This window comes from Tamandua tetradactyla, chromosome 8 (assembly GCF_023851605.1).
Source record: "Tamandua tetradactyla isolate mTamTet1 chromosome 8, mTamTet1.pri, whole genome shotgun sequence".
Taxonomy (NCBI): Eukaryota; Metazoa; Chordata; class Mammalia; order Pilosa; family Myrmecophagidae; genus Tamandua; species Tamandua tetradactyla.
In genome coordinates, this window is record NC_135334.1 from 94,710,755 (window position 1) to 94,731,192 (window position 20,438).

At 37.2% G+C, this 20,438-nt stretch overlaps 1 protein-coding gene across 2 annotated transcripts in view; it reads left to right on the forward strand.

Moving 5' to 3' along the window:
• The window catches only part of ZDHHC13 (zDHHC palmitoyltransferase 13), a 79,839-nt gene that overhangs the window by 47,768 nt on the left and 11,633 nt on the right, over positions 1 to 20,438 (forward strand). For both annotated transcript variants that reach the window (XM_077114198.1, XM_077114200.1), the window contains exons 13-15: positions 1,182 to 1,275; positions 2,952 to 3,035; positions 6,916 to 7,073. In XM_077114198.1, coding sequence (XP_076970313.1) covers positions 1,182 to 1,275; positions 2,952 to 3,035; positions 6,916 to 7,073 — 336 coding nt within the window. The remainder of the gene's footprint in view (positions 1 to 1,181; positions 1,276 to 2,951; positions 3,036 to 6,915; positions 7,074 to 20,438) is intronic.

Consider the following 20,438-nt stretch of genomic DNA (forward strand, 5'->3'; position numbering starts at 1 on the left):
TGCCATGCTGATCAGAAGGGGGAAAAGAAGTGTAACAAATAAGGTATCAGTGGCTGAAAGAGTTCAAATAGAGTCAAGAGGCTTCTCTGAAGGTCGCTCTTAGGTAACCTTCAATTAGACATTGCAGCCTATCATAACTTGCCAAACCCCATCCAGAACCATTCCAGCCAGTCCGGAACAATATTTATGGCAATACAGATTCTACAAAGATTCCATGTACTAGGGCAACTTTCCAGAAACCTGTAACTTTCAGATGAGTCCCTGGACCGGATGAGTCCTGAAACCTAAAGGGGCCAGCCTTTCCAGAACATCAGCTATTTCCATCTCCCTACCCCATATTATTGACAGCCCCTTCCAACATGAAGAAGTTAGAATGGTCATAGCCCAAATACCCCTAAAGAGTGGGAGAAAGATTAAATACGATGGTGGAGTTATACAGAGAAGATAGTTTAACAAACAAGTATGGTTGCTGAATCATTTTATTAATATTTCTTTTAGTCTCCAGTATCTTAGAGCAGCTAGAAGTAGAAACCTAAAATTGTGGAATGTAATCCATACCAAACTCTAAAATGTGTTCTACAACTAATTGTTGTGCTGTGCTTTGAAATTTATTGCTTTTTTGTATATATGTTAAAAAAAAGAAAAAAAAAGATAATAAAAAATATATATTCCTTCTAGCCTCCAATAATCTGGAGCAACTAGAAGGAAAAATCTGAAATGATGGTATGCTATCATGAAAAACACTGAGATCTGTCCTGTAACTACTTGTTGAAGAGTGCTTTGAAAACTGTTGCTTTTTTCTTTCTTTGTTTTGTATATATGTTATGTTATACAATAAAAAAAGTTAAAAAAAAAAACAAAAACAAACTATTGACAGAGCCAGATATGGAACTTCGGTTTCCATTTTCTTAGTCTGGTGCTCATTCTGCTATATGTACCTGCCTCTTTCCACTTTAGGCAGTGTGAATATGCTCTGGAATTCAGGTCCCCCTTTAGTGATGGCCTAATCAAAATAAATACATGGAAATAAATATTAACAATGCATTTCAGAGTCTATGTGTGAATTGATTTTTTATTTGGAATTTTTATGCCACTGTCTTCAGGATTTAGGGTTAAAATTTGCTTGTGATTTATTACCATGTGGAGACATGGGTTTTTGCTTAGGCCTCTCTTCCTTTTAGATAAGGAAGCCATTACGGTCATTCCATTGCCATGTCTGCAATTCCTGTGTGGCTCGATATGATCAACACTGCCTGTGGACTGGACGGTGCATAGGTGAGATATTTGATTTCTCATTTTTCACTGTGAAGTGAGACGTATGTTTAGTAATGTGTGCGAATGATAGAAAAAGTAGAAGGCATCCAAGGCATCCTCTTTGTAGCTCTTTCTTGTCAGAGAATCATCTCTATGACATGAGGCTTTTGGAAAACCGATTGTCCAGGTTCATACTAATTATCATCATTTGTATGGCATTTTAGAGTTTATAGAGCACTTTCACATATGTATCCTAATTGATCCTTGCAGCATACCTATAGGATTATCTCCATTTTGAAGCTGAAAAAGTGTACAAAGTTAAAGTTATTTGCTTAAGGTCATTTTAGTATCAGTCTTCTCAAAATGCCGTATTCTTTCCATATTTTCAGCTTGTCTTTCTTATTCACCTTCTCCACTTGCTTTCTTCAAGATTCAGGTAGGAGCTAGAACCAGAAATGGCAGAGATCTAAGAATTGCTTTCCACCCAGGGAATGTTCCTTTTACTCATCTGCAACCCTGCGTTTTCCCTGAGCTGCTATGGTAGAAACTAGGGATTTGTTATGAGGAATTTCAAAGGAACTGAAGTTGTGGGTCCTCAGAAGGGGGTATGCTTTTATACTCTTGATAAACAGACACTAGCCTCTGCGCAGTCAGGTTTCTTTGGTATATTTTAATGGTTTTTTTTTAACTGTTCCTTGGGAGCAGATAGATAGGTGATTCCTCAGGTCTCATACTTTATGGACCCCTTCCCACCATTAAGATCGATTGGCATTATGCCAAACAATACTGAACGACAGTAGAAAAACAATAGTAATGAGCCCATCCATTTTTATCACACTGCCTTTAACATAGTGTTTTCACATGCATCATCCTGTTTAGTTCCCATGGGCCTGTGAAGTAGAAAGAGGAGATATTATCCTCATATTTCAAACAAATAAAAGCTCTGATTGGAGAAGTGGCTTACTAAAAGTCACACAACTAGTAATCTTTCAGCCTCAGTCTCCTGATTCCAAGGGTATTACTATTTCTGCTGGGCTCTGCCACTTCAGGAGAAGTGGAAACACGATATGGTACCAGAGGAACATTGGTATTATTAGCACTGAAGCCCTCCTATCTCCAGCATCAACAAGGCAGCACACAAAAAAGTGAAGTTTGGGTGCCTATGCCCTCTTCTCCCTTTCTTAGACCTTTCTCAGGCTGCAGGTTCCCCCTCTTTTGCTATGACCAGTCTCCTGCAACAGACACTGCAACGTGTCTGTTTATTGCTGCTCATCAGGTTTGTTTTTTCTGTTCCCTGATCAAGTCAGTTCTTGAATGCATAGTGATCATACTTGTGTAAAAATGTTAACATGGAAGAAAGACACAAAGTATGATTTTCCCCAAATCCTGCCTGTGCCTCTCCCTCTACCTAAATATTGACCAACCTAAAGCTGTATTTGCTTAGTAAACTTTGTTCTGTTAAAAAAAAGTGTCGACTTTTTGGTAAGTAATGAATAAATACAGGTTAGTTGAGTTAACATGGGCAATTGACTGAGACATATCAGAGCTATTTGGTTTTGGTTTAATGGTATTAAAAAGCAAAGCAGCAGCATTATTTCTGTTGTATTTTGGGAAAACTTGGCAGAAAAGTTTTTAATAAGATTTTGACCTGGGAAATCATTGTAAGAAAATAATTATATTTTTTCTTTTTATTTTAGGCTTTGGCAACCATCACTATTACATATTCTTCTTGTTTTTCCTTTCTGTGGTGTGTGACTGGATTATATATCAGTCTTTTGTGTGTAAGTATAAATTTTTCTTAAAGTAAGCACTGTACCGTACCCACTTCTACTTCTCCTTGTAAGCTCTGTATCATGTTCTAGCTGAGTGTCTATAACCCAAAACCTAGAAACAAAGCAGATGCCTCTAAGACTCTTTCAAAATTGGGAAGCTGTAAGAAATGTCAGGAATTAGTTCTCAGTACTTTGGAAGATATCGATAAAATTGAAATATGATAAAAAATAGACAAGTATGATTTGGGGAGAAAAAACTTTCTCAAGTATAAAGCAAGGAAGTGACAAGCAAATAAATCAGAAAAAAAAAGAAGTCAGTGGTGAAGGGGGATGGGTTTGTTACCATAATTAAGAAACCAAGCACAAAGCACATGCAGTTTGATAAATAGCAAGTCACAGTTTAGCAAGGATTGAAGGGAAAACTATAAAAATCATTGAACGGTTGGAGCAATAACTTGGAAGAAAATATTAGATTACTTATTTTTGGCTATGAGAAGGGTAAATAACTTCTCAGTAGCAACATAAAAGGGTTTCTAGGAGTCTCATGTAGGGAATAACAGCCAACTGTGTTGTAGCTATGGTGCTCAACTAAGAAATGGATTAAATTGAAGCAAAAAGGATTTTCGTTAACTTTTTAAGAATTGCATGACTATGCTTCTCAGACCTTAGAATAGGTTACCTAACTATAAAATTGTATAGTACTTTTAGTTTATTTATTTAGACCTTATTTCTTTATCTGTTTATTATTTCTTTAATGTGAAGGCTTTGGGAGAATTTTGACTCTATAGGCAGAGGCTTCACTTCTAATCTCTTTCCAGCCACTCTTCTTTTAGATTGATGCCCTAGTCTTAGATTTTGCCAGTAGAATACTAGTTTGTTGCATGAGCTAAATTCTGGAATAATTCAGGAAGATATTAGGAAAGTTTTTGCCCCACTTTTTTTTTCTCTTAATGTCCAAACCCCAACTCTTTCTGGTTCTATTTAATTTAAAACTTGTTTAGGTTTTGAAATTACAATTCTTCCTACACTTGTCTCCCAGCCTTTCAGATCTCCCCTGAAATATCCAGTATTACAAGTTTGTTTTGTTTGGGGTTTCATTTTTAGAGGTTGTTGATTAACATATGTTAATATGTTATTTTTTGCCCTGCCACAAGCATGAATAGGGCTTCAATGATGTTGTCAGCCCCTTCTGACCTGAACTTTTCTTGGAAGCCTCTGATCAGTAGGGAATGCTTTTGTAGCTGAACATAACTGTCATCATTTCAGATGGTTGTAATAGTCAGAAGGTTGTGAACCCAGAATTCAGTTCTTGGCAAAGGCTGCCAGTAGTTCTGAGCATTAGAATTTAAAAACCTCTTAGATTATGCCCCGTAGTGTAAGAAAGAAAATATTTTTGACAGTGCTTCTTTGGGTTGGGAGAGCTGCCCTTTTAAAGCCTGACAATAAAGCACATTCCTAGAAAACCCTTTTAAGTTAGCCCATGGACCAACTTGTCTCTTGGACTTGTTCTAAGAGAAGAGCCAGATTTTACACCATGCTTGGCTCTCCCCTCTTTTCTCTCATCTCTAAAAATAGTCATCTTTGTTTGGTGTCCATGTCCAGTATGAGACTGTATTGATAAGGGAAGAAGCAATTTTCTGTCACACTTGGTCTTTCTGAGGTGCTTCTTTTATTACATGCATTGGTTCTTCCCTCCTCTTTTTCTTTTTACACTGGCCCTGGACATATTTTTCTATTTTGTTTTGTTTCTCGAGAACAGTTCCACCTTATGTTCATTTACAACTGTGTAGACAAACTGGGTATATCTTGTTACTTTTATTCACTTATATTCTAGCAGTATTTCTTTACACTGAATGAGTGTTATCCCTGTTTCACAGACTTGAAGATGAACTTGTGCTCCATTTCTCTAGTGAGGCCTCACTGTCATCCCATCTCCTTTGTGATACCATAAACTTTCCTCCTGATGTTGATCCAATAGCAACTAGTTCTGACTTAGTACAGCCTTTGTCCATTTCATCATCTGTGAGGTCTGTTTCCAGGGTGGATAGTAACTAACTCAGAAAGGGTCATCATCCTGTAAGTTACAGGAAGAATGATTTTAGATTATATTAGGAAGAACTTTTTAGTTGTCAGAGCTATTTAAAGACAAAAAAAGTTAATGTTATTAGCCAGGGACCATCTGATTGGTTTGAGATAGATATGAGAACAAATTAAAATGTTATATTGTGTCGATAATGTTCATGGCTATTTTCAGTCATATCTTTGGTATTAAATTGGCAAGCAAGCCTATGGAAATTTTAGTTTGAGGTGATACCATGTTGTCAGAAAAATTCCCAGATGGGAGCAGTAGAAATCCATAAGCAAAAAGAAAGTATATATGCTTTCCTACTCAGCAGCTGTTTCCTTCACCTACTGTTGGAAATTATATTCTTTTTTATGATATCAGGTGCATGGGATGCATCTTTCTTTGCTTCTCTAGTGATAGCTCTAGAGAGAGAGAGTGTATAATTTGCTTTAACTTGTTACCTTGATTGTTACTCTACAACGATTGCTGGTAGAATGCTTTTGGTGTCTATTCATGAAAGATGAGACTTTTCGAATAAGACTCAAAAAGAGAGAGAGGAAGAGAAAACTAGATTTTTAGGGTTAAAATGGAGGACAGACAGGTGATAGTAAAGTCATGGTCTAATTTTCTTCCTGTGCTGAGAACTCTTACATGCTGCTTTGGGAAATTGTCTAAAACTACTTATCAGATTGTCAAAGGCATTTATGAAACCTCAAAATGCAAATCTGTAGAATTCTCATTTAAAAAATAATTTACCTTTGGGCAGGCAATGGTGGCTGAAGTGGCATAATTCTTGCCTGCCATGCCAGAGACCTGTATTCAATTCCCAGAACCTGCCTATGTCAAAAAAATAAAAAATAAAAAAATAAAATGTACATTTCATGCACAGTCATAGTGCCTGTAAAAAAAAAAAAAAGGAAGAAAGAAAAAGTTTTTTGTTTTACATTACCTTGAAGCCCTATTCCTTCTAACTGGCACTTCCTACCTGTATTTTTCTTTACTGCTGCTCCCAGCTATATATGTTAGGGACTCAATATCATGAGTAAAAGTGAAGCCCTCTCTTTTAATTGGCATATAGATATTCCTGGGGTGACACTGAACTGTGAACAAGTGAACCATGCTCTACATTCTTTTCCCAGGGGTGTCTCTCTTATGAAGGCCCTTATGAAGGTCTTATGAAGGCCTTTCCCCTGTGCAGCTCTTGTTATGATGGTATTGCAAAAGTACACCCATGTTGGCCTCTCTGCATGCTATTGGGTATGCTGAGGAGTTGTAATTCTAGCGTTATCTAGTTGCTTAAAGGATTTCTTGTGCTCACAGCAGTGGCCTGTTGACCTGAATCTGTAATGGAGTTTATACTCAGTCCTGTAAATAGACCCGTAACTTGCTGCAACATGGATAAGATGGAGAATTTTCTAGGAAAGGAATTTTTTATTTCAGAATGTTTCTTATGGTTTATATTTCTATTGAGTAATTAAGACAAATTTTTAAACACAAGACTAATATTCAATTAAATATTAAATTCTCAGTAGTCAAGTCCTTGAGCTGTTAACTCCTTATCAGTGTATTTTCTGAATCTCTGTTCTTAGTGGAGATTTTTGTCAACTGCTGATGTGCTATCATAATCTTAACATTGAGACATTTTCTTATCTTGTAGTTGAGCTGGCATTTGGAAGGTAAAATCATCAAGTTGAGTTCTGGTCTGTGTCATCATGTCTTGCTTTCTGTTCTCCCTGAATAGAACTGCAATGATTTTGTCTTCTTGGAGAGTAGTCACTAGTTTCTTGCCTTTTTATAATGAACTCCTCTTTTGTTAATTCACAGATTGGTCAAATCATTGCACCACAACATTCAAAGAAGATGGACTGTGGACCTACCTCAATCAGATTGTGTCCTGTTCCCCTTGGGTTTTATATATCTTCGTATTGGCAATTTTCCATTTCTCATGGTCAACATTTTTGTTATTAAATCAACTCTTTCAGGTATTTATTTTCCTTCTTATACCTTTGAATAAAATTTCCAATAATCTATAGTGAGGTAAAAAATCTTGATTTTTTTTTTTAATTGAAGAAGTTGTGGGTTTACATGGGTAAAAATCATGCATAAAATAGAGTTTCCATAAACAACCCTATTGTAACTCCTTGCATTGGTATAGTTCAAATGTTGAAGGAAGACTTTCATAGTTGTACCTTTAACTATAGTCCATCGTAGGGTTCACTGTGTAGTGCAATTCTATGGAGTTTTTTTTTTTTAATTTTTATTTTTACCATATATACAACCTAAAACTTTTCCCTTTTAACCACATATAAATATATAATTCAGTGCTTTCAATTACATTCATTATGTTGTACTACCATCCCCACCATCCATTTCAAAAATTTTCTGTCATTTCAAGTAGAAACTTTACATTTAAGCCTTTAATGCCCTATTCCATATCCCCACCCTATCCCCTGGTAACCTATATTCTAGATTTTGGCTCTCTGAGTTTGCTTATTCTAATTTCATATCAGTGAGATCATGTGCTATTTGTTCTTTTGTGCCTGGCTTAACATGATGTCCTCAAGGTTTGTCCATGCTGTTCCATGATGTCCTCAAGGTTTGTCCATGCTGTTCCATGTATCAGAACTTCATTCTTTTTAGGGCTGAATAATATTCCACAGTATGTGTGTACCACATTTTGTTCATCCATTCATCAGTTAATGGACACTTGGGTTGCTTCTTTTTTTTGAAATTGTGAATAATGCTGCTATGCTATGCTATGAATATCAGTATGCACATATGTTCGGGTCTTTGACTTTGTTTCTTTTGGGGGGGTATATACTTAGAAGTGGGATTGCTGGGTCATGCAGTAATTCTATACTTAACTTTCTGAGGAACAACCAAACTGTCTTCCACAGTGGCTGCACCATTTTACATTCCTACCAGCAATGAATGAATGTCTTATATCTCTACATTTTTGCCAACATTTATAATTTTCCTCTTTTTTATAGTAGCCATTCTGTTGAGTGTGAAATAGTACCTCATTGTGGTTTTGATTTGTATGTCCCTGATGGTTAATGATGTTGAGCATCTTTTCAGGTGCTTTTTGGTTGTTTGTATAACTTCTTTGGAGAAATGTCTATTCAAGTCTTTTGCTCATTTTTAAATTGTGGCATTTGTCTTTTTGTTGTTGAGTTGAAGAATTTCTTTATTCTGGATATTAAACCCTTATTGGATATGTGGTTTCAAAATATTTTTTCCCGTTTTTGTAGGTGGTTGTTTCACTTTCATGATAAAGTGGTTTGAAGTGCAAAGGTTTTTAATCTTGATGAGGTCCAGTTTATCTATTTTGTTGTTGTTGTTTGTGCTTTGGATGCAAAGTCTAAGAAACCATCGCCTAATGGTTCCTGAAGCTGTTTCCCTATTTTTTTTCTTAAGAGTTAGTTTATGGTTCTGGCTCTTACATTTAGGTCTTTGATCCATTTTAAATTGATTATTATAAATGTTGTGAGGTAAGGATCCTCCTTTTTTTTTGCAAATGGAGATCCAGTTTTCCCAGCACCATTCATTGAATTGGCTATTCTTTCCTAGTCATGTATTCTTTGCACCTTGTCAAAAGTCAACTGGCCAAAAATGTGAGGGTTGATTTCTGAGTTCTCTGTTCTATTCCATTTGTCTGTATGTCTGTCCTTATGCCAGTACTATGCTGTTTGATTACTGTGGCTTTTGTAATAAGTTTTAAAATCAGAAAGTGTGAGTCTTCCACCTTCTTTCGCTGTTTGGGTCCCCTTATCCTTCCATATAAATTTGATATTGGCTTTTCCATTTCTGCAAAGAAGATTGTTGGAATTTTTATTGGGATTGCATTCAATCTGTAAATCTCTTAGGTTAGAATTGACGTCTTAATATTTAGTCTTCCAGTTCATGAACATGTAGTGTCCTTCCATCTATTTAGATCTTCTTTGATTTCTTTTAGCAGTGTTTTGTAGTATTCTGTGTACAAATCCTTTATATCCTTGGTTAGATTTATTCCTAGGTATTTATTTTAGTTGCTATTATAAATGGACTTCTTATCTTGATTTCTTCTTACAGTTTTTCATTACTAGTGTATAGAAGCAATTCTGATGTGGGGTATTGATCCTGAACTCTGCCACCTTTTTAAATTCATTTATTAGCTCTCAAACCTTTGTTGTGTGTTTTTCAGTATATTCTGTTTACAAATATATTGATAAAGATAACTGACAAAAATACAAATAAAGTTTTCCTCTCCAGTTTGGATGCCTTTTATTTCTTTCTCTTGCCAAATTACTCTAGCTAGAACTTACTGTGCAGTGTTGAATAATAGTGGTTAATAGTGGGTGTCCTTGTCTTATTTCTGATCTTAGGGGGAAGGCTTTCACTTTTTCAGTATTAACTAGGATGGGCTTTTCATATATGCCCTTTATCATGTTGAGGAAGTTTTCTTCTGTTTGTAGTGTTCTGTTTTTATCAAGAAGGATGCTGGATTTTATGAAATGCCTTTCCTGTGTCAATTAAGATGATCTTGTTTTGTTGTTTTTTCCTATTTATGTGGATATTACAGTAATTGGTTTTCTTGTATACCTGGGATAAATCCCACTTGATTATGGTGTATAACCCTTTAATATGCTGTTGGATTTGGTTTGCTAGTATTTTGTTGCTAGCATTTTTTCATCCATATTCATAAGAAATATTGGCCTATAATTTTCTTTTCTTGTGATGTCTTTTTCTGACTTTGCTATGAGTGAGATGTTGGCCTCATAGAATGAATTAGGAAGTGTTCCCTCTTCAGTTTTTTTGGAAGAGTTTGAGCAGGATTGGCATTAATTCTTCTGGAATGTTTGGTAAAATACCTCTGTGAAGCCATCTGGTCCTGGCCTTTTCTTTGTTAGGAGATTTTGAATTACCGATTCACTTGCTTTCGTAGTCATTCGTTTGTTGAGATCTGTTTCTTCTTGAATCAGTATGGGTAGTTTGTGTGTTCTAGGAATTTGTCCATTTCATCTAGGTTATCTAATCTGTTGTTTGTTATACAGTTGTTCATAGTATCGTTTTATAGTTCTGTTTATTTCAGTGGGGTAAGTGGTCATCTCTCTTTTCATTTCTGATTATCATTATTTGAATCTTTTTTTCTTTGTCAATCTGGCTTAAGGATTGTCAGCTTTTGGTTTTATTGATTCTATTTCATTTATTTTCCCTCTAATCTTTATTTCCTTCTTTCTGCTTGCATTGGGTTTAGTTTGGTATTCTTTTTTGATTCTTCCAGTTTTGTGATTAGGTCTCTGATTTGAAATTGTTTTTCTAAAGTAAATATTTGGAGCGTTATGTTTTCACTTTCATTGTGACAAGGTATTTCCCAATTTCCCTTGTGATTTCCACTTTAATGCATTAGTTGTTTAAGAGTGCATTGTTTAGGGGGTGCAAGGGTAGTTGAGTGGTAGACTTCTTGCCTGCCATGCGGTAGACTTGGGTTCGATTCCCAGCCCATGTGCTTCCCTAAACAAACACAAAAATCAAGCAAACAAACAACAAAAATTCAACAAATGGTGCTGCAATAAAAGGATACTCACACGGAAAAGAATGAAATGTGACCCCTGCCATACAGCATATATATAAAAAAAGAGTGCATTGTTTAACTTTCACATATTTGTGAATTTTCCCTTTCTCCCTCTGTTATTGATTTCTAGCTTCATTCCATGTGAGAAGATACATTCTGTGATTTCAATAGTTTGTAATTTATTGAGACGTGTTCTGTGACTCAAGGTATAGTCTATCCTGAAGAATGATCCACATGCACTAGAGAAGAATGTGTAGTCTGCTGCTGTTGGATGAAATGTCCTACATAAGTCATAGCATACAACTGGTTCAGAGTTGTTCAAATGTTTGATTTCCTTATTGATCTCTCTTGATATTCCATCCATTATTGAAAGTAGTTCATCAAAGTCTATTATTAATAAAGAACCATCCATTTCTCCCTTCAAATCTGTCAATATTTGCTGCATCTGTTTTGGGTCTCTGCCATTAGGCATGTATATATTTATAATTGTCTTCTTATTGACTTGACCCCTTTATCAGTATATAATGATCATCTGTCTCTCCTAACAGTTTTTGACTTAAAGTCCATTTTATCTGTTATTAGGCTAGCTGTCTCTGTTCTCTTTTGGTTACTGCTTGCGTATTTTTTTTCCATCCTTTTACTTTAACCTACTTATGTCTTTGAATTTAAAAATATTCTCTTGTAAATAGCATCTAGTTGGGTCATGTTTTTAAAATCCATTCTATCAATCTCCAGCTTTTTACAGTAAAGTTTAATCAATTTTTATGTAAAGTTGCTACCAATAATGCAGTACTGTTTTGCTGTTTGGTTTTTATAAGTCTTAAACTATTTTTGTCCCTCAGTTTTCCCATTAGTGCTTACTTTCATGTTTATTTGATTTTTTTGTATTTTACCATATTGAATCTCTTCTTATTTCTATCTGGATTTATTTTTCTTGTGGCTACCATTTGGTTAATATTTAACATCCTAAATATATAACAATCATATTTGACTTGTTCCCAAGTCAACTTCAGTAGCATACACATAATCTGTATTTAGATCCCTCCATTCCCCTATTTTTGGGGTGCTTTTTACAAATTATTTCTTTGTACATTATATGTCAAAACCATAGATTTTTCGTTACTTTTTATGCATTTGCATTTTGGCAACTTTAGAGACTTAACAGTGGAGTTGCATACCAAAAAATACAATACAATAATACAGGCATTTTTTATTACTCAAATGTTACCTTCTCCAGAGGTCTTTATTTCTTTATGTCACTTTGAGCCATTGTCTACTGTCCTTTCCTTTCAGTCTGAAGAATTACCTTTAGCATTGCTTTAGGGCACATCTAGGGGTGATGAACTCCTTCTGCTTTTGTTTATCTGAGAATGTCTTAATCTCTCCCTTAATGTCTTCTTTTTGAAAGAAAGTCTTACCAGATATCACATACTTCATTGGCAACTGTTTTCTTTCAGCAATTTTTGTATATAACACATTGCTTTTCTCTGGTAGCTTTCTGAACTCTTTCCTTGTTCTTGCATTGGACAGTCTGATTAGTATGTGACGGCACATAGTTTTCTTCACATTGATCCAGTCTGCTGTTCTCTGGGCTTCTTGAATGTGCATATTTACATCTTTTGTCAAATCTGGGAAGTTTTCTGTTGTTATTTCTTTGAATATTCCTTCTGCTCCTTTCTTTCTTTACCTTTTGGAACTCCCATAATGTGTTTGTTGGTACACTTGATAATGTCCCAGAGGTCTCTTAGGTTATTTTTTTGCTTTTCATAATTCTTTTTTCTTTCTGCTCCTCCTCAGTCTGACTCATTTCAATTGTCCTGTCTTCAAGTTCACTCATTCTTTATTTTGCCAGCTCCTGTCTGTTGTTGAAATCCTCCTGAATATTTTTCGTTTAAATTATTGTGGTCTTCAACTCTAGTAGATCTTTCTGGTTCCTTTTAAAAATTCCTGTCTCTTTATTGAGATTCTCATATTGATCACTCATTGTTTTCCTGATATCCTTTAGTTCTCCCTCTGTATTTTCCATAATTTCTTTGAGCATATTGAAGATCATTTTCTTAAAGTCTTTGGTGTTTCCACAGTCTAGTCTTTTTTGCTGATGTTTGCTGGTTTTTTATCTTCTTTCATTGCATGGAATCATTTCCTGTTTCTTTGTTTATCTTGTGATCTTTTGTTGTACATGGTACATGTTACTATTTTTAAATGTGAAATCTGAATTTACTTACTGAAATGTATGTTTCTTGATTTTGTAACCACCAAGACAGATTTTCTTGAATATCAGGAGATAATAAAATCAAGCAAATCTAAACAAAAAATACCTTTACCATTTTATGAATTGGGATTTGCTTTTGCTGGTAATCTCAGTGTACAACACTCCTACCAGGCAGGTCAGCCTAAGGTGAATGTAGTATGCACGATGTGTGCAGGGAGTTGCAGGGCCTATATCTTGTCCTGAGCTTAGAATTGCTAGCGGCCTTAGGAGTTCCCCTGTTTATAGGAATTTGAATACCCCCTCTACTTCCTAGGAAACAGATTATTCCCCTCTCCATGATCTTCAGCTTCAGTATGTAAAGCAGGTAAACTTTTGCCCCAAGTAAAGCCTCAGCTCTTTTTTACACTGTTTTCCTTGTCTCAAACTGCTTTTGCCTAGAGAATAAATTCTGGGAGGGGGTACATTGGAGAGAAATTTCCCAAGTCATTCTATTCCAGCTGGAACAAGACCAGGAATCTACAAAGTGAGTGCCGGCTGGCTCCAAACTTCACTGGGGAGGAAATGAGGTAGGGGCCAGGAAGGGGGCGAGGAGCTCCTTCTAGGGGTCCCAGAACTGCGTTTTCTTGATTTGACCCCTGCCCAGCCATTGTAGCCCTTCAACTGTCCGGCACTGCTCTGAAGAACCATGCTGTATTTTAGTCTCCTCTACTGCCTTTGTCTAGGATGGGTTGAAACAGTGGTTGCCTCGGAGCCAGGCTCCCAGCTATTCAAAGCAGTGAATCAAAAGCAGTGATCCATACCACAGATCTTGGGGAAGTGAATTTTTATGTACTGTTCTAGCACCAGTAAGCTATGCCAAGGAGCAGACCCCACTGCTGCCTGCCATGAGAGTAGGAGGTAGGTAGGAGCAGGTAACTGTGCAGAGAGAGTAGTTTATTGATATTTACTGTATTGCTAGCCTTTTCCTCCTGCTCTCCCTGGATGCTGTACAGTCTTCTCCTGGACTCCTGAGTTTTGAAATGGTTGATTCAGCAGCTCCTACCTTTTTTTTTTTTTTTTTTTGCAGCTTCATTCAGTGTTTTAACATAATTACATTACAATTAGATAGTATTGTGCTGTCCTTTTTTTTTTAGAAATCATACCATTCTACATATGCAATCAGTAATTCTTAACACCATCACATAGATGCATGATCATCGTTTCTTAGTACATTTGCATCAGTTTAGAAGAGCTAGCAATATAACCGAAAAAGATATAGAATGTTAATATAGAGAAAAAAATAAAGTAATAATAGTAAGAACAAAACAAAACAAAACAAAACAAAACAAAAACCTATAGCTCGGATGCAACTTCATTCAGTGTTTTAACATGATTACTTTACAATTAGGTATTATCGTGCTGTCCATTTTTGAGTTTTCGTATCTAGTCCTATTGCACAGTCTGTATCCCATCAGCTCCAATTACCCATTATCTTACCCTGTTTCTAACTCCTGCTGAACTCTGTTACCAATGACATATTCCAAGTTTATTCTCGAGTGTCGATTCACATCACTGGGACCATACAGTATTTGTCTTTTAGTTTTTGGCTAGACTCACTCAGCATAATGTTCTCTAGGTCCATCCATGTTATTACATGCTTCATAAGTTTATCCTGCCTTAAAGCTGCATAATATTCCATCGTATGTATATACCACAGTTTGTGTAGCCACTCATCTGTTGATGGACATTTTGGCTGTTTCCATCTCTTTGCAATTGTAAATAACGCTGCTATAAACATTGGTGTGCAAATGTCCGTTTGAGTTTTTGCCCTTAATTCCTTTGAGTAGATTCCCAGCAATGGTATTGCTGGGTCGTATGGCAATTCTATATTCAGCTTTCTGAGGAACCGCCAAACTGCCTTCCACAGTGGTTGCACCATTTGACATTCCCACCAACAGTGGATAAGTGTGCCTCTTTCACCGCATCCTCTCCAGCACTTGTCATTTTCTGTTTTGTTGATAATGGCCATTCTGGTGGGTGTGAGAGGATATCTCATTGTGGTTTTGATTTGCATTTCTCTAATGGCCAGGGACATTGAGCATCTCTTCATGTGTCTTTTGGCCATTTGTATTTCCTCCTCTGAGAGGTGTCTATTCAAGTCTTTTTCCCATTTTGTAATTGGGTTGGCTGTCTTTTTGTTGTTGAGTTGAACAATCTCATTATAAATTCTGGATACTAGACCTTTATCTGATATGTCGTTTCCAAATATTGATTCCCATTGTGTAGGCTGTCTTTCTACTTTCTTGATGAAGTTCTTTGATGCACAAAAGTGTTTAATTTTGAGGAGTTCCCATTTATTTATTTCCTTCTTCAGTGCTCTTGCTTTAGGTGTAAGGTCCATAAAACCGCCTCCAATTGTAAGATTCATAAGATATCTCCCTACATTTTCCTCTAACTGTTTTATGGTCTTAGACCTAATGTTTAGATCTTTGATCCATTTTGAGTTAACTTTTGTATAGGGTGTGAGATATGGGTCTTCTTTCATTCTTTTGCATATGGATATCCAGTTCTCTAGGCACCATTTATTGAAGAGACTGTTCTGTCCCAGGTGAGTTGGCTTGACTGCCTTATCAAAGATCAAATGTCCATAGATGAGAGGGTCTATATCTGAGCACTCTATTTGATTCCATTGGTCGATATATCTATCTTTACGCCAATACCATGCTGTTTTGACCACTGTGGCTTCATAATATGCCTTAAAATCAGGCAGCATGAGACCTCCAGCTTCGTTTTTTTTCCTCAAGATGTTTTTAGCAATTTGGGGCACCCTGCCCTTCCAGATAAATTTGCTTATTGGTTTTTCTATTTCTGAAAAATAAGTTGTTGGGATTTTGATTGGTATTGCATTGAATTTGTAAATCAATTTAGGTAGGATTGACATCTTAACTATATTTAGTCTTCCAATCCATGAACACGGTATGCCCTTCCATCTGTTTAGGTCTTCTGTGATTTCTTTTAGCAGTTTTTTGTAGTTTTCTTTATATAAGTTTTTTGTCTCTTTAGTTAAATTTATTCCTAGGTATTTTATTCTTTTAGTTGCAATTGTAAATGGGATTCGTTTCTTGATTTCCCCCTCAGCTTGTTCATTACTAGTGTATAGAAATGCTACAGATTTTTGAATGTTGATCTTGTAACCTGCTACTTTGCTGTACTCATTTATTAGCTCTATTAGTTTTGTTGTGGATTTTTCCAGGTTTTCGACGTATAGTATCATATCGTCTGCAAACAGTGATAGTTTTACTTCTTCCTTTCCAATTTTGATGCCTTGTATTTCTTTTTCTTGTCTAATTGCTCTGGCTAGAACCTCCAACACAATGTTGAATAATAGTGGTGATAGTGGGCATCCTTGTCTTGTTCCTGATCTTAGGGGGAAAGTTTTCAATTTTTCCCCATTGAGGATGATATTAGCTGTGGGTTTTTCATGTATTTCCTCTATCATTTTAAGGAAGTTCCCTTGTATTCCTATCTTTTGAAGTGTTTTCAACAGGAAAGGATGTTGAATCTTGTCAAATGCCTTCTCTGCATCAATTGAGATGATCATGTGATTTTTCTGCTTTGATTTGTTGATATGGTGTATTACATTAATTGATTTTCTTATGTTGAACCATCCTTGCATACCTGCGATGAATCCTACTTGGTCATGATGAATAATTCTTTTAATGTGTTGTGGATACGATTTGCTAGAATTTTATTGAGGATTTTTGCATCTATATTCATTAGAGAGATCGGCCTGTAGTTTTCTTTTCTTGTAATATCTTAGCCTGGTTTTGGTATGAGGGTAATGTTGGCTTCATAGAATGAATTAGGTAGTTTTCCCTCCACTTCGATTATTTTGAAGAGTTTGAGGAGAGTTGGTACTAATTCTTTCTGGAATGTTTGATAGAATTCACATGTGAAGCCATCTGGTCCTGGACTTTTCTTTTTAGGAAGCTTTTGAATGACTGATTCTATTTCTTTACTTGTGATTGGTTTGTTGAGGTCATCTGTGTCTTCTTGAGTCAAAGTTGGTTGTTCATGTCTTTCCAGGAACCCATCCATTTCCTCTAAATTGTTGTATTTATTTGCGTAAAGTTGTTCATAGTATCCTGTTATTACCTCCTTTATTTCTGTGAGGTCAGTAGTTATGTCTCCTCTTCCATTTCTGATCTTATTTATTTGCATCCTCTCTCTTCTTCTTTTTGTCAATCTTGATAAGGGCCCATCAATCTTATTGATTTTCTCATAGAACCAACTTCTGGCCTTATTGATTTTCTCTATTGTTTTCATGTTTTCAATTTCATTTATTTCTGCTCTAATCTTTGTTATTTCTTTCCTTTTGCTTGCTTTGGGGTTAGCTTGCTGTTCTTTCTCCAGTTCTTCCAAATGGATAGTTAATTCCTGCATTTTTGCCTTTTCTTCTTTTCTGATATAGGCATTTAGAGCAATAAATTTCCCTCTTAGCACTGCCTTTGCTGCGTCCCATAAGTTTTGATATGTTGTGTTTTCATTTTCATTCGCCTCGAGGTATTTGCTAATTTCTCTAGCAATTTCTTCTTTGACCCACTCGTTGTTTAGGAGTGTGTTGTTGAGCCTCCACGTATTTGTGAATTTTCTGGCACGCCGCCTATTATTGATTTCCAACTTCATTCCTTTATGATCCGAGAAAGTGTTGTGTATGATTTCAATCTTTTTAAATTTGTTAAGACTTGCTTTGTGACCCAGCATATGGTCTATCTTTGAGAATGATCCATGAGCACTTGAGAAAAAGGTGTATCCTGCTGTTGTGGGATGTAATGTCCTATAAATGTCTGTTAAGTCTAGCTCATTTATAGTAATATTCAGATTCTCTATTTCTTTATTGATCCTCTGTCTAGATGTTCTGTCCATTGATGAGAGTGGTGAATTGAAGTCTCCAACTATTATGGTATATGAGTCTATTTCCCTTTTCAATGTTTGCAGTGTATTCCTCACGTATTTTGGGGCATTCTGGTTTGGTGCGTAAATATTTATGATTGTTATGTCTTCTTGTTTAATTGTTCCTTTTATTAGTATATAGTGTCCTTCTTTGTCTCTTTTAACTGTTTTACATTTGAAGTCTAATTTGTTGGATATTAGTATAGCCACTCCTGCTCTTTTCTGGTTGTTATTTGCATGAAATATCTTTTCCCAACCTTTCACTTTCAACCTGTGTTTATCTTTGGGTCTAAGATGTGTTTCCTGTAGACAGCATATAGAAGGATCCTGTTTTTTAATCCATTCTGCCAATCTATGTCTTTTGATTGGGGAATTCAGTCCATTGACATTTAGTGTTATTACTGTTTGGATAATATTTTCCTCTAACATTTTGCCTTTTGTATTATATATATCATATCTGATTTTCCTCCTTTCTACACTCTTCTCCATACCTCTCTCTTCTGTCTTTTTGTATCTGACTCTAGTGCTCCCTTTAGTATTTCTTGCAGAGCTGGTCTCTTGGTCACAAATTCTCTCAGTGACTTTTTGTCTGAGAATGTTTTAATTTCTCCCTCATTTTTGAAGGACAATTTTGCTGGATATAGGAGTCTTGGTTGGCAGTTTTTCTCTTTTAGTAATTTAAATATATCATCCCACTGTCTTCTAGCTTCCATGGTTTCTGCTGCGAAATCTACACATAGTCTTATTGGGTTTCCCTTGTATGTGATGGATTGTTTTTCTCTTGCTGCTTTCAAGATCCTCTCTTTCTCTTTGACCTCTGACATTCTAACTAGTAAGTGTCTTGGAGAACGCCTATTTGGGTCTAATCTCTTTGGGGGAGCGCTGCACTTCTTGGATCTGTAATTTTAGGTCTTTCATAAGAGTTGGGAAATTTTCAGTGATAATTTCTTCCATTAGTTTTTCTCCTCCTTTTCCCTTCTCTTCTCCTTCTGGGACACCCACAACACGTATATTTGTGCGGTTCATATTGTCCTTGAGTTCCCTGATACCCTGTTCAAATTTTTCCATTCTTTTCCTGATAGTTTCTGTTTCTTTTTGGAATTCAGATGTTCCATCCTCCAAATCACTAATTCTATCTTCTGTCTCTTTAAATCTATCATTGTAGGTATCCATTATTTTTTCCATCTTTGCTACTTTATCCTTCACTTCCATAAGTTCTGCGATTTGTTTTTTCAGTTTTTCTATTTCTTCTTTATGTTCAGCGCATGTCCTCTTCATGTCCTCCTTCAATTTATCGATTTCATTTTTGAAGAGGTTTTCCATTTCTGTTTGTATATTCAGCATTAGTTGTCTCAGCTCTTGTATCTCATTTGAGCTATTGGTTTGTTCCTTTGACTGGGCCATATTCTCAATCTTTTGAGCGAGGACAGTTATCTTCTGCTGCTGGCGTCTGGGCATTTATTCAGCTTTCTCTGGGTGTCGGACCCAGCAAGGTTGTAAGATTTTTCTGTGAAATCTCTGGGATCTGTTTTTCTTATCTTGCCCAGTAGGTGGCGCACGTGGCACACGTTTGTCTCAAGTGTTTGGAATGGGTCTCCCCCGGTCTCCGATTTCTGCGGCCTGGGGGTTTGCGATCCAATTCTCTCCGTTGGTTCAGGGGCCGCGCGTGGTGGGGGCGTCAGCTGCCGCGGCTTGAGAGGACCCTGTGGCTGGTCGCGGGCTGCAGCGGGCCTGGGGGATTCCCCACCGGACCAGGAAGCCTCCCGCGGGGGGGGGGCCACCGCGGCTTGGATAGCCCTCTGATCCGAGACTCGTAGCCGCAGACTCGAAGTCGAGACTCGAAGCCGCCCGCAAAAGAGGGGCGCCGGCCGCCTCGGCTTGGGAAACTTGCCTCTCCGAGACTCTCAGCCGGCCCGGGAAGGAGGGAGGAAGTAGCTCCGACCGCTGCAGCTGCCGCTGCTCGGGAAATCGCGCGCCACTCGGGGGCCTCACCGCAGCCGAGTCTCGCAGTCAGACTAGCCATTCCAGACTTTGGATAGCCCTCTGATCCGAGACTCGTAGCCGCGGATTCGAAGCCGAGACTCGAAGCCGCCCGCAAATGAGGGGCGCTGGTCGCCTTGGCTTGGGATCTTGCCTCTCCGAGACTCTCAGCTGGCCCGGGAAGGAGCCCAACCCTGTATTCTTGAGGCTCTCCAGACAACCCTTGAGGCTGGAAGCGCAGAAGCGAAGCGCGCACCCCCTGCCGACACCCCAGCACGCTGCAGCCTCACGGGCGCGTACCGTTCCTCGCCCTCCGGTCAGGGGCCCCACAGGCGGCCGAGGAGTCAGCTCCTACCTTTTTAATAGTTGTTCTGGTGGAGGGACTGATTCTTGGAGCTTCCTTCTCTACCATCTTCCCCCTTATTCCCAAAATTTGAACTTAAAATCAAAAGATTTAGATTCAGGTTCCACTCTTAACTTTCTGTGGGTCTAAGCGTGCCTTTCCACCTCTCTTGAATTTCAGTTTCCTTCAGTCTGTAACAATGGGGATTATGATGCCTGACACCTCTCACCAGGTAGTTTAAAAGTTAGAGTAATAAATTGCTAAAGCTGGAAGATACCTCATAATTCATCTAGCCTGACCTCCCTATTTTACAGAAAGTGATACAG